Raw genomic sequence first — 13,409 nt, 5'->3', positions numbered from 1 at the left:
TTGTAACTTCCCCAGCGCTTACAACAGTGCTTTGCACATAGTAAGTGCTTAATAAATGCCATTATTATTATTATTATTATTATTATTATTATTATTATTATTATTATAGGGACTGTGTCTAACCTGATGAACTTGAATCTACCCCAGCGCTTAGACCAGTGCTTGACACAGAGTGCTTAGATACCGTAATAATAGTAACTGCCATAACAACAACTTCCACATTGAGCTCAACTCTGCTCTACTTCGATGGGTGGGACCCCAGGGGTGGGCGCTGGGGGTGGGGGGCCCCCACCCAAATCAGTTCCCCGATTTAGCTCACGGCCCCTTGTCCCCCCGGTTTAAAAGCCCGCAAAAGAAGACCCAGCTCCACCAACTGTCAGCTGTGTGACTTTGGGCAAGTCACCTAACTTCTCTGTGCCTCAGTTACCTCATCTATAAAAGGGGGATTGGGACTGTGGGCCCCGTGTGAGACAACCTGATCGCCTTGTCTCCTCCCCAGCGCTTAGAACAGTGCTTTGCACATGGTAAGTGCTTTACAAATACCATCATTATTATTATTAAGGGAGGATGACTGCATGGTCCTCTACACTGCTAGCTCTACTATTTCCACATTCATTCATTCATTCAATTGTATTTATTGATGCTGATGGCATTTGTTAAGCGCTTATTATGTGCAAAGCACTGTTCTAAGCGCTGGGGTGGGGGATACAAGGTGATCAGGTTGTCCCACATGGGGCTCACGGTCTTAATCCCCACTTTACAGATGAGGTCACTGAGGCACAGAGAAGTTAAGTGAGTTGCCCCAAGTCACATAGCTGACAAGTGGCAGAGCCGGGATTAGAACCCACGACCTCCGACTCCCAAGTCTGTGCTCTTTCCATTGAGCCAAAAGCGCTTACTGGGTGCAGAGCACTGTACTAAGCGCTTGGGAAGTCCAAGTTGGCAGCATCTAGAGACGGTCCCTGCCCAACAGCGGGCTCACAGTCTAGAAGGGGGAGACAGACAACAAAACATATAAACCAAATAAAATAAATAGAATAAATATGTACAAGTAAATTAGGGTAATAAATCTGTACAAACATATATACAGGTGCTGTTGCGGGGGAAGGAGTTACGGCAGGGGGATGGGGAGGGGGAGACAGGTCCACACAGGTCGGGCCCCGGCCTTAGTCGGTAGTATTTACTGAGCGCTTAATGTGTGCAGAGCGCCGGATGAAGCGCTTGGGAGAGTAGAAGAGCATGACAGACATATCCGCCACCCACATGAAGCTTACAGTCTAGAGTCCCTCCCGGCCCGAACGGCTGCTGAGAGCCCAGCCCTCCCCTTAGAGAAGCAGCGTGGCTCAGTGGAAAGAGCCCGGGCTCGGGAGTCGGAGGTCATGGGTTCAAATCCCGGCTCGACCACACGTCTGCTGTGCGACTTTGGGCAAGTCACTTCACTTCTCTGGGCCTCAGCACCCTCATCTGGAAAATGGGGATGAAGACGGGGAGCCCCCCGTGGGCCGACCTGATCACCCTGAACCTCCCCAGCGCTCAGAAGAGTGCTTTGCCCATAGTAAGCACCTAATAAATGCCACCGTTATTATTACCGGGCGACTTACCGGCTCTGCGCCTTCCGTTGCTTTATTAGCTGAACGAGCTCCTTGTCAAAGTACTCTTCCTCCTCCTCCCCGTCGTCCTCATCTTCCTCTTTGCGTTCCTCTTCTTCCCGTTCCAGGGCGTCCACGCCGTCCTTGTGCAGTTGGCCGGAAATGTGCTTGGCGTAGGCCGACAGGCCGACCACCGTGACCCGGCACACCCGGCACTCATGGTTACTGTCCCTGGGGAGAGAAGGGGACGGGGGGCTTTCGATTCTCCCCTCGGGCATGGCCGACTCACCCGATCTTGCTCCGTCTCCTCCGAAGGCGGCGGGCTCTTCGAAGGGTCGACGGCGCGGGGGACCCCGGGCTCGGGAACCTCGGCGTCACCGAGCCGAGGGGGCCCGCCTCACCGCTTCGGGCTCCTCGTCTCTCTCGGCTGCGGCTGGTCTTTGCGTCCGGCCGAACCGGTGGAGATTTCTTTCCGGCAATCAAGAGGCGGGCCACGCTTGGGAATGACAATGTGGCCTGGACGGAAGGATCGTCTTGAATTGCCGGGCTCGGAATCCCGTCGGAGGAAACGTGGTGAGGCGAGGGGAGGCAGGGCCGGGCGCGGGGGGCTCGGAGCTAACGGGGGCCGCTCCGAGGCACCCCCGTGGTGCCGGCTGCCGTCCGGAGGCCCGGGGACGGGCGGCTACATTTAACCTCGGCCCCCCGGGCCCTCCCCCAGGGCGGGACCGATCCGAACAGGAACAGCTGGGACCCGGCCCGGAATCCCAAGCCTCCGGCAGATGGTGGGAGGAGCGTCGTACGCTCCCAACTGCTCTCGGCCCGGGGAGGGGGTGGACAGGGGGCCTTATCTCGGAGGGGGAGCGAAAAAAAACCACGTTTTGGGTGGAGGAAGTGACAGCTGAGTCCGACAAATGGTCGCTCTCGGGTTTCAAAAAATGCAGCGGCCAACAGACGGGCAATCAGATTTCAGGGTGAGGAAGGGCTCTGCCACCTTCCGCCCCCCGCCAGCCCCGCGGACCGGTAACGGGCCACCCCGCGTGCCCCCTGCGCTCCCATCGGAAAGGACGGGATCAAAACGACTGCAGAGAGGGACCTCCTTCTGTCCCCCTGGGAGGATCCCGGCAGGGAAGGTGTCGGTTACATTACTATACCGTTCTCTCCCAAGCACTTAGTACGGTGCCCTGCACGCAGTAAGCGCTCAATAAATACCATCGATTGCTCCAGAGTGGTGAGAAGCCACATACAGTACCACACATCTGTGTCGAAACAGTGCTCTGCACACAGTAAGCGCTCAATAAATACGACTGATTGATTACAGACGCACTGAGGCGTCCGGTTCCCCGGGCCCAACTGCTCCGTGTGTCGGAGAGCAAGAGGAAATTAAATTGATCCGATCGGGTCCCTGCACTGGCCCATCTTTCTGGCATTACAACTGTGACAGACAGATGGTCAAAGCGGTTCCTTTCCAGGAGCACTTCCAAGGAAAGAGTCGGAGGGGGCGGGGGGAATGAACCTCATTGGAAAATTCTTCCAGGAGAAGAAAGACGACTCCCCGGAGTTTCTCAGGGGCACCCCTTCTTGCGCGTACTGTAACTAAAACCGGCCAGCTGGGGGATAAATTAAGGTCTGCGCCTTTTAGAGACTCGTCCCAGTGGGACGAGTTATTTAAAAGCTCCTGGCCTGCCCACTTCTCACAAACCATTCTCCAATATAGATTACTTACACTCTACCTCGTGGGCATAATAATAATAATAATGATGATGGCATTTGTTAAGCGCTTACTATGTGCAAAGCACTGTTCTAAGTGCTGGGGGGGATACAAGGTGATTAAGTTGTCCCACGGGGGGGCTCACAGTCTTCACCCCATTTTACAGATGAGGGAACTGAGGCTCAGGGGAGTGACTTGCCCAAGGTCACACAGTGGACATGTGGCGGAGCCGGGATTCGAACCCATGACCTCTGACTCCAAAGCCCGGGCTCTTTTCACTGAGCCACACTGAGCCCCCTTCTCCTCCTTCCTCGAATTATTCTAGACTGCAAGCAACCTGAGAGGAGGGATTGGGAAGGCGGGGGGGGGGGGGGTCTATTAACTCTAATGTACTCCCCCGAGCGCTTAAATATGGGGTTCTGCATACAGTAGGCATTCAGAAGCAGCGTGGCTCATTGGAGAGAGCCCGGGCTTTGGAGTCAGAGGTCATGGGTTCAAATCCTGGCCCCGCCACTTGTCAGCTGTGGGACTCTGGGCAAGTCACTTCACTTCTCTGGGCCTCAGTTCCCTCATCTGTCAAATGGGGATGAAGACTGTGAGCCCCCCGTGGGACAACCTGATCACCCTGTAACCACCCCAGCACTTAGAACAGTGCTTTGCACATAGGAAGCTTCATAAATGCTATCATTAAATATTACAGCTGGACTGGGTGACTTTTTCACCCACTGGCTGTGCACTCAGGGAGTCCGCCTTGACTCCTCACCCTGGGCTTCAAGGCCGTCCATCCCCTGGCCCCCTCCTACCTCACCTCCCTTCTCTCCTTCTCCATCGCAGCCCGCACCCTCCGCTCCTCCGCCGCTAATCTCCTCACCGTTAGGCCTCGTTCTTGCCTGTCCCACCGTCGACCCCCGGCCCACGTCATCCCCAGGGCCTGGAATTCCCTCCCTCCGCACACCCACCAAGCTCTTCCTCCCTTCCAAGCCCTGAGAGGTCCCCTCCTCCAGGAGGCCTTCCCACACTTAGCCCCCTCCTTCCTCTCCCCCTCCTCCCCGCCGCCTTCCCTCCCTCCCCTCCCCCCAGCACCTGTATAGATGTATAGATGTTTGTACGTATTACTCTATTTTATTTGTACATATTTATTCTATTTATTTCATTTTGTTAACATGTTTTGTTTCGTTCTCTGTCTCCCCCTTCTAGACTGTGAGCCCGGTGCTGGGTAGGGACCGTCTCTGGATGTTGCCGACTTGGACTTCCCAAGCGCTTAGTCCAGTGCTCTGCACACAGTAACTGCTCAATAAACATGATTTAATGAATGAATGAATGACTTGCCAAGTCTTTCTCCTGGATTTGTGCAATGCTGACAGCTGGTTTGGAGAGGCTTTGATGGTATTTCTTCTCCGAACCGGAAACATCCCCAGGAACACAAAATAGGCGCAAAGCGCCCTATAAGATCAGGTTTCCCTTTGATCTCGGACACAAACGATGCGCAGTTCTCATCCGTCTGCTCGCGCACTTATATCCTTCCCTTTTGACTAGGAAACTTGTCAGCTTACATCCGCTGTTCCTCCTGCCGCACTGTAAGTCGGGGACTACCTCCTATTTCTTTTGGGTGGTACAGTCTCCGCCCGTGGGAGATGCCCCCCAAATTCTGCTGGCACGAATTATAATACTAATGATGGCATTTGTGAAGCGCTTACTATGTCCAAAGCACTGTTCTAAGCGCTGGGGGGGGATACAAGGTGATCAGGTTGTCCCACATAGGGCTCACAATCTTAATCCCCGTTTCACAGATGAGGTAACTGAGGCTCAGAGAAGTGACTTGCTCCAGGTCACACAGCAGAAATGTGGCAGAGCCGGGATTCGAACCCATGACCTCTGACTCCCAAGGCCGGGCTCTTTCCTCTGAGCCACGCTGCTTCTCCCAATTAAGGTTGATACTTACAGGTCAGTCTGAATCGAGACACGCGCAATCAGGGTAACTGTCACCATGTTTCGCTATTGTGTTTCAGGCCTTCAACTCACGCAATTATATTCACTCATTCATTCAATCGTATTTATTGAGCGCTTACTTGTGCAGAGCACTTGGGAGAGTACACTACGACAGAGTTGGTAGACACACTCCCGGCCCTCAACCTTCTGATACTCAGTAAATGGATTAAGGACAAAAAAATTGAAAAAAATATATTCCAAAGGAAAAAGGGAAAAGTAGCCTTTCTAGACTCAGAAGACTCTTATCCAATCATTCATTCATTCAATCGTATTTATTGAGCACTTACTGTGTGCAGAGCACTGTACTAAGCGCTTGGGAGGTACAAGTTGGCTACATCTAGAGACGGTCCCTACCCAAACAATGGGCTCACAGTCTAGAAGAGGGAGACAAACAAAACAAAACATGTGGACAGGTGTCAAGTCATCAGAATAAACAGAAAATAATTTCCTGAGGACTCATGACCAGGACTGGAAAAACATTCATTCATTCATTCAATCGTATTTATTGAGCGCTTACTGTGTGCAGAGCACTGTACTAAGCACTTGGGAAGTACAACTGTGAGGCACATCGAACTGTGCTGTATATTGGCTTAGTTCATAGAGCTGGGTGACTTTGGGCACGTCACTTCACTTCTCTTAGAACAGTGCCTTGCACATAGTAAGCGCTTCATAAATGCCATCATTATTATTATTATTCTCTGGGTCTCAGTTCCCTCATTTGGAAAATGGGGATGAAGACCGTGAGCCCCCCGTGGGACAACCTGATCACCTTGTATCCTCCCCAACGGTGCTTTGCACATAGTAAGCGCTTAATAAATACCATCACTATTATTATTAATAAAAGTTCCAAGACACGGCGCCACCGGAAATCACCAGGGCAATGAAATCTTGCTCTTTGAACGGGCAGCACGTCGTCTCCAGATTGCAAAGTAGCCCGGGCAATGCGATTCGGCTGTTGGGGGGTGGAGGGCTGGCTAGGGGAGGGGCTCTGGCCCACCCCCACCCCAGCGGTGACTCGACTTACCTCCCCTTCAGGTTCTCGAGCTCTCTATGGTGCAGCATGCTCCTCATGTGTTCATCCATCTCCTGCCGGGACAGAGGGACGGCAGCAAGAGTGAGCACCCGCTGGGTGGTTGTCGGTCGCTTCTCGGCCCTCCCCTCCGCCCGCCGCCGCTCCCTGCGTCACCCTACCCTTGGCAACAGGTTTGACCGAGAAGTTGGGGTCCCTTTCTCCCACGGGGGTTGGGACTGGGGGCCACTGCTGACTGGAGACCACCGATCCACTCATTCATTCATTCAATCGCATGGACTGAGCGCTGACTGTGTGCAGAGCACTGGACTAAGCGCTTGGGAAGTCCAAGTTGGCAACATCTAGAGCCGGTCCCTACCCAACAGCGGGCTCACAGGCTAGAAGGGGGAGACAGAGAACAAAACAAATTAACAAAATAAATAGAATAAATATGTACAAATAAAATTCATTCATTCATTCAATCGTATTTATTGAGCGCTTACTATGTGCAGAGCACTGTACTAAGCACTTGGGAAGTCCAAGTTGGCAACATCTAGAGACGATCCCTACCCAACAGTGGGCTCACAGTCTAGAAGAGGGAGACAGAGAACAAAACAAATTAACAAAATAAATAGAATAAATATGTACAAATAAAATTCATTCGTTCATTCAATCATATTTATTGAGCGCTTACTGTGTGCAGAGCGCTGGACTAAGCGCTTGGGAAATACAAGTTGGCAACATCTACAGACAGTCCCTACCCAACAGGGGGCTCACAGTCTAGAAGGGGGAGACAGAGAACAAAACAAATTAACAAAATAAATAGAATAAACAAGTACAAATAAAATTCATTCATTCATTCAATCGTATTTACTGAGTGCTTACTGTGTGCAGAGCACTGTACTAAGCGCTTGGGAGGTACAACTTTGAGACACATCGAACTGTGCTGTATATTGGCTTAGTTGATACCTGATCACCTTGTAAACCCCCAGCATTTAAAACAGTGCTTGGCACATAGTAAGTGCTTAATAAATGCCATTATTATTATTATTATTATTATTAATTGGCGGAGCTGGGATTTGAACCCATGACCGTGCTCTATCAACTAAGCCAATATACAGCACCGTTCGATGTGTCTCAAAGTTGTACCTCCCAAGCGCTTAGTACAGTGCTCTGCACACAGTAAGCGCTCAATAAATACGATTGAATGAATGAATGGAGCACAGTCATGGGTTCAAATCCCAGCTCCGCCAATTAATAATAATGACACTTATTATTAACATTATTATTATTATTATTCTGTTAATATGTTTCGTTTTGTTGCCTGTCTCCCTCTTCTAGACTGTGAGCCTGCTGTTGGGTAGGGACCGTCTCTAGATGTTGCCGACTTGGACTTCCCAAGTGCCTAGTACAGTGCTCTGCACACAGTAAGCGCTCAATAAATACGATTGAAGGAATGAATGAAGGAAACAGCAGAGGAGGCGTGGCTCGTCCTTGATTACCTACCAAAACAGCGGAGGCATGTAAAGACTTCTTTGAGCCTTCTACCCGTCTTTCCGCAGGGAAAAAGGCAACTAGTTTCTAAGCTGATGGGAGTAAACATAGTAAGCGCTTAATAAATGCCAATATTATTATTATTATTCTCTGTGCCTCAGTTCCCTCTTCTGTAAAATGGGGATGAAGATGGTGAGCCCCCCGTGGGACAACCTGATCACTTCGTAACCTCCCCAGTGCTTAGAACAGTGCTTTGTACATAGTAAGCACTTAATAAATGCCATCATTGTTGTTATTATCATTAATAAAGGTTCTCTCTTCCCACCTGATCTTGATTTAGGCTATTTATTTCATTTAAAATGGGCGGGGGGGGGGTGGGGAGAAAAAATCAGGGTCTTTCCGGTCCACTTCCTACTTGGCTGGGCGCCTTGGAAAATCATCCCCGGACAGAGTTGCGTTTTCTTCGTCCCCCGGCCCCCCCACCTCCCCGTCACCGCCGGTACCTTTTTGGAGCCGTAGGCGATGTGGCACAATATGCATTTTCGTTCCCGCACCATAGTGACCGGTCTGGAAGTGCATTCGCCATGCCTGGAAGGAGGAAGAGACACCCATTATCACCTCGGGTGGCCCCCCTGCACGGAGGGATGGGGCTGGGGGTGGATTCGTGACCCCACGGGACGTTCCCGCAAGATAATAACAATAATGATGACATTTATTAAGCGCTTACTCTGTGCAAAGCACTGTTCTAAGCGCTGGGGAGGTTACAAGGCCATCAGGTTGTCCCACCGGGGGCTCCCAGTCTTCATCCCCATTTTGCAGATGAGGGAACTGAGGCCCAGAGAAGTGACTTGCCCAAAGTCACCGAGCTGACAATTGGCGGAGCCGGAGTTTGAACCCGTGACCTCTGACTCCAAAGCCCGGGCTCTTTCCACTGAGCCACGCTGATCCTGGGGGGATGGAGATGAAGGGCAGCGGCCTAATCGCCTCATTTCCTCAAATTTAAAATCCTTCCCGGCTGTTTTCAATCAATCAACCAATCAATCGTATTTATTGAGCGCTTCCTGTATGCAGAGCACTGGACTAAGTGCTTGGGAAGTTCAAGTTGGCAACATCTAGAGACGGTCCCTACCCAACAGTGGGCTCACAGTCTAAAAGGGGGAGACAGAGAACAAAACCAAACATATTAACAAAATAAAATAAATAGAATAGATATGTACAAGTAAAATAAATAAAGAGAGTAATAAACATGTACAAACATACATACATATATACAGGTGCTGTGGGGAAGGGAAGGAGGTAAGGCGGGGGGATGGAGGGGGGACGACGGGGAGGGGGGAGTGATTGATGAAATCAATCAATCAATCAATCAATCAATCGTATTTATTGAGCACTTCCTGTGTGCACAGCACTGGACTAAGTGCTTGGGAAGTCCAAGTTGGCAACATCTAGAGACGGTCCCTACCCAACAGCGGGCTCACAGTCAAGAAGGGGGAGACAGAGAACAAAACAAAACATATTAACAAAATAAAACAGAGTAAATATGTACAAATAAAATAGAGTAATAATATTGGCTTATTGTCACCACCTGCTAGGAAAAGGAGGAAACGGGAAAATATAAGGCGCCGACCCGGGTTAGATTTCATTTTTGGATTCAAATTTGCCAAGGTGCAAAACGACTTGGAGGAGAGGCGGGATGGCCGTAGGAAAATCATGAATAGCAAAGCCGAGTGGTTTTGCATAAATAGAATAAATATGGACAAATAAAATAAATAAATATTACTCTATTTATTTATCCATATTTATTTTATTTTGTTAATATGCTTTGTCTTGTCATCTGTCGCCCCCTTCTAGACCGTGAACCCACTGTTGGGTAGGGACCGTCTCTATATGTTGCCGACTTGGACTTCCCAAGCGCTTAGTCCAGTGCTCTGCACACAGTAAGCGCTCAATAAATACGCCTGAATGACTGAATGAATCAAGCCCCCCCAGAAAAGGCGGGGAAAAAAGCAAGTAGAAAGTCAACTGCTACATCCCCCTATTTTAAATTCTGTTTAAATACCTGTGACAGACACAGGCTGGCAATCAAGCCCATCACAACCCAAAATGCTGGAAAAAGACGGCCCGGACTGGCAAAGCGGAGGGTAGTTCAGTGGTTAGCGTCTCAGACTGGCTCTACCCGAAGACAGCTCACTGTGGGCGGGGGAACGCGTCTACCTACTCTGTTACGGCGTACTGTCCCAAGCACTTAGCACAGTGCTCCGCGCACAGCCGAGCGCTCAGTAAATCAATCAATCAATCGTATTTACTGAGCGCTTCCTGTGTGCAGAGCACTGTACTAAGCGCTTGGGAAGTCCAAGTTGGCAACATGTAGAGACGGTCCCTACCCGACCGATCAATCTCGGGCAAATCAGTCGCGCAGCGTTGCTCCGAAGCACTGCACAGTACGACCCGATGATTGGAGGGAGGGGGGACCCCATTCATTTATTCATTCATTCAACTGTATTTATTGAGCGCTTACTGTGTGCAGAGCACTGCACTAAGCGCTTGGGAAGTGTATTTATTCATTCAATCGTATTTACTGAGCACTTTCTGTGTCCAGAGCACTGTATTAAGCGCTTGGGAAGTACAAATCGGCAATGTACAGAGACGGTCCCTACCCAACGGCGGGCTCACGGTCTAGAAGGGGGAGACAGACAACGAAACAAAACATGGGGACGGGTGTCAAAGTCCTCAGAACAAATAGAATTAAAGCTGTGTGCATGTCATTAACAAAAGAAATAGAATAGGAAACATGTACAAGTAAAATAGAGTAATAAATCTGTACAAACACATATACAGGTGCTGGGGAGGGGAAGGAGGTAGGATGGGGGATTCATTCATTCAATCGTATTTATTGAGCGCTTACTGTGTGCAGAGCACTGTACTAAGCGCTTGGGAAGTACATTTATTCATTCAATCGTATTTACTGAGCGCTTTCTATGTGCAGAGCACTGTATTAAGCGCTTGGGAAGTACAGGTTGGCAACAGATTGAGACGGTTCCTACCCAACAGTGGGCTCACGGTCTAGAAGGGGAGACAGACGATGAAACAAAACATGTGGACGGGTGTCAAAGTCCTCAGAACAAAGAGAATTGAAGCTGTGTGCACATCATTAACAAAAGAAATAGAATAGGAAACATGTACAAGTAAAATAGAGTAATAAATCTGTACAAATATATATACACAGGTGCTGTGGGGAGGGGAAGGAGGTAGGATGGGGGATTCATTCATTTATTCAATCGTATTTATTGAGCGCTTACTGTGTGCAGAGCACTGTACTAAGCGCTTGGGAAGTACATTTATTCATTCAATCGTATTTACTGAGCGCTTTCTATGTGCAGAGCACTGTATTAAGCGCTTGGGAAGTACAGGTTGGCAACAGATTGAGACGGTTCCTACCCAACAGTGGGCTCACGGTCTAGAAGGGGAGACAGACAATGAAACAAAACACGTGGACGGGTGTCAAAGTCCTCAGAACAAAGAGAATTGAAGCTGTGTGCACATCATTAACAAAAGAAATAGAATAGGAAACATGTACAAGTAAAATAGAGTAATAAATCTGTACAAATATATATACACAGGTGCTGTGGGGAGGGGAAGGAGGTAGGATGGGGGATTCATTCATTCATTCAATCGTATTTATTGAGTGCTTACTGTGTGCAGAGCACTGTACTAAGCGCTTGGGAAGTACAAGTTGGCAACATATAGAGACGGTCCCGACCCAACGGTGGGCTCGCAGTTTGGGACCCCAGGAATGGGAGGACTGGGGGAGGGAGGAGGAGAGAGAAGAGATGACCCTGAGGGGGTGGGGGGAAGACAATGGACAGGGCGAAGGCGGGGGATGCACGAAAAGACCGGGCCGAAGAAAAATCTGACGAATGCACCCCGCATCCCGACTTCTAACTATATCCGGCCACGGAGGATGGGAGAGCTTAAGGATGTGCCAACTGCTGGGACATTCTTGGGCCTCAAATTAATCTTGAATTCGACCTCTCTCAGAAGAGTGTGGCCCGGTGGAAAGGGCCCGGGTGTGGGGACCTGGGTTCTAATCCCGGCTCAGACACTTGCCTGCTGGGTGGCCTTGGGCAAGTCACTCCACTTCTCTGCGCTTCAGTTCCCTGTGCGTCTTGAAAATGGGCGTTAAGACTGTGAACCCTATTTGGAGCAGGGAGTGTGTTCAGCCGGATTTGCTTCTTGCATTGACCTTAGCAATCAGTACAGTGCCTGGTACATTCATTTGTTCAATCATCTTTATTGAGCACTTTTTTTTTTTGGCATTTGGTAAGCGCTTACTATGTGCAAAGCACTGTTCTAAGCACTTGGGGGGATACAAAGTGATCAGCTTGTCCCACGTGGGGCTCACAGCCTTAATCCCCATTTTACAGATGAGGTAACTGAGGCTCAGAGAAGTGAAGTGACTTGCCCAAGGTCACATAGCAGACATGTGGCGGAGCCGTGATTCGAACCCATGTCCTCTGACTCCAAAGCCCGTGCTCTTTCCACTGAGCCACGCTGCTTCTCCAGTGGCTTACTGTGTGCAGAGCGCTGTACTATCAATCAATCAATGAATCGTATTTATTGAGCACTTACTGTGTGCACAGCACTGTACTAAGCGCCTGGGAAGTACAAGTTGGCAACATATAGAGACAGTCCCTACCCAACAGCGGGCTCACAGTCTAAGCGCTTAATAATAATAATAGTGGCATTTATTAAGCACTTACTATGTGCAAAGCACTGTTCTAAGCGCTGGGGAGGTTACAAGGTGATCCGGTTGTCCCCCGGGGGGCTCTCAGTCTTCATCCCCATTTGACAGATGAGGGAACTGAGGCCCAGAGAAGTGAAGTGACTTGCCCAAAGTCACCCGGCCGACAATTGGTGGAGCTCGGATTTGAACCCATGACCTCTGTCTGCAAAGCCCGGGCTCTTTCCACCGAGCCACGCTGCTTCTCTAAGCGCTTGGGAAGTACAAGTAGGCAACATATAAAGACGGTCCCTACCCATAGTAAGCGCTTAACAAATACCATAAAAAGAGGGTCACGTGATGGAAAACGCATGGGCCTGGGTGCCGTGGGACCAGCTAAACGCTTAGAACAGTGCTCTGCACACAGTAAGCGCTCAATAAATACGATTGAATGAATGAATGAACCTCGGCTCAGACCCTTGCCTGCTGGGTGGCCTTGGGCAAATCACTTCACCTCTCTGTGCCTACGTTTCCTCATCTGTGAAATGGGGATTCAATACCCGTTCTCCCTCCCCCTCCTTCCGGGAGCCCCGTGTGGGACAGGGCCCAATCTGTTTATACTACATCTCTCCCGGAGCTTTGTACGGAAGGAGGTATAGTAAGCGCTTAATACAATTCTAAAAGAAATCCCGCCCAGATGATGATGATGGTACTTGTTAAGCGCTTACTCTGTGCAAAGCACTGTTCTAAGCGCTGAGGGGATACAAGGTGATCAGGTTGTCCCACGTGGGGCTCACAGTCAATCCCCATTTTCCAGATGAGGGAACTGAGGCCCAGAGAAGTGAAGTGACTTGTAGTAAGCGCTTAATACAATTCTAAAAGAAATCCCGCCCACATGAT

At 49.8% G+C, this 13,409-nt stretch overlaps 1 protein-coding gene across 1 annotated transcript in view; it reads right to left on the bottom strand.

Annotated features, from left to right (window-relative positions):
* The window catches only part of ZNF106 (zinc finger protein 106), a 47,269-nt gene that overhangs the window by 25,242 nt on the left and 8,618 nt on the right, over window positions 1–13,409 (bottom strand). The window contains 3 exon segments of the mRNA XM_038740981.1: window positions 1,602–1,820; window positions 6,311–6,372; window positions 8,293–8,377. Of these exon segments, the coding sequence (XP_038596909.1) occupies window positions 1,602–1,820; window positions 6,311–6,372; window positions 8,293–8,346 (335 nt within the window). The 5' untranslated portion in view covers window positions 8,347–8,377.

This window comes from Tachyglossus aculeatus (genome assembly GCF_015852505.1).
Source record: "Tachyglossus aculeatus isolate mTacAcu1 chromosome 12 unlocalized genomic scaffold, mTacAcu1.pri SUPER_6_unloc_1, whole genome shotgun sequence".
Taxonomy (NCBI): domain Eukaryota; kingdom Metazoa; phylum Chordata; class Mammalia; order Monotremata; family Tachyglossidae; genus Tachyglossus; species Tachyglossus aculeatus.
This window is presented reverse-complemented; position numbering and strand designations above follow the sequence as displayed.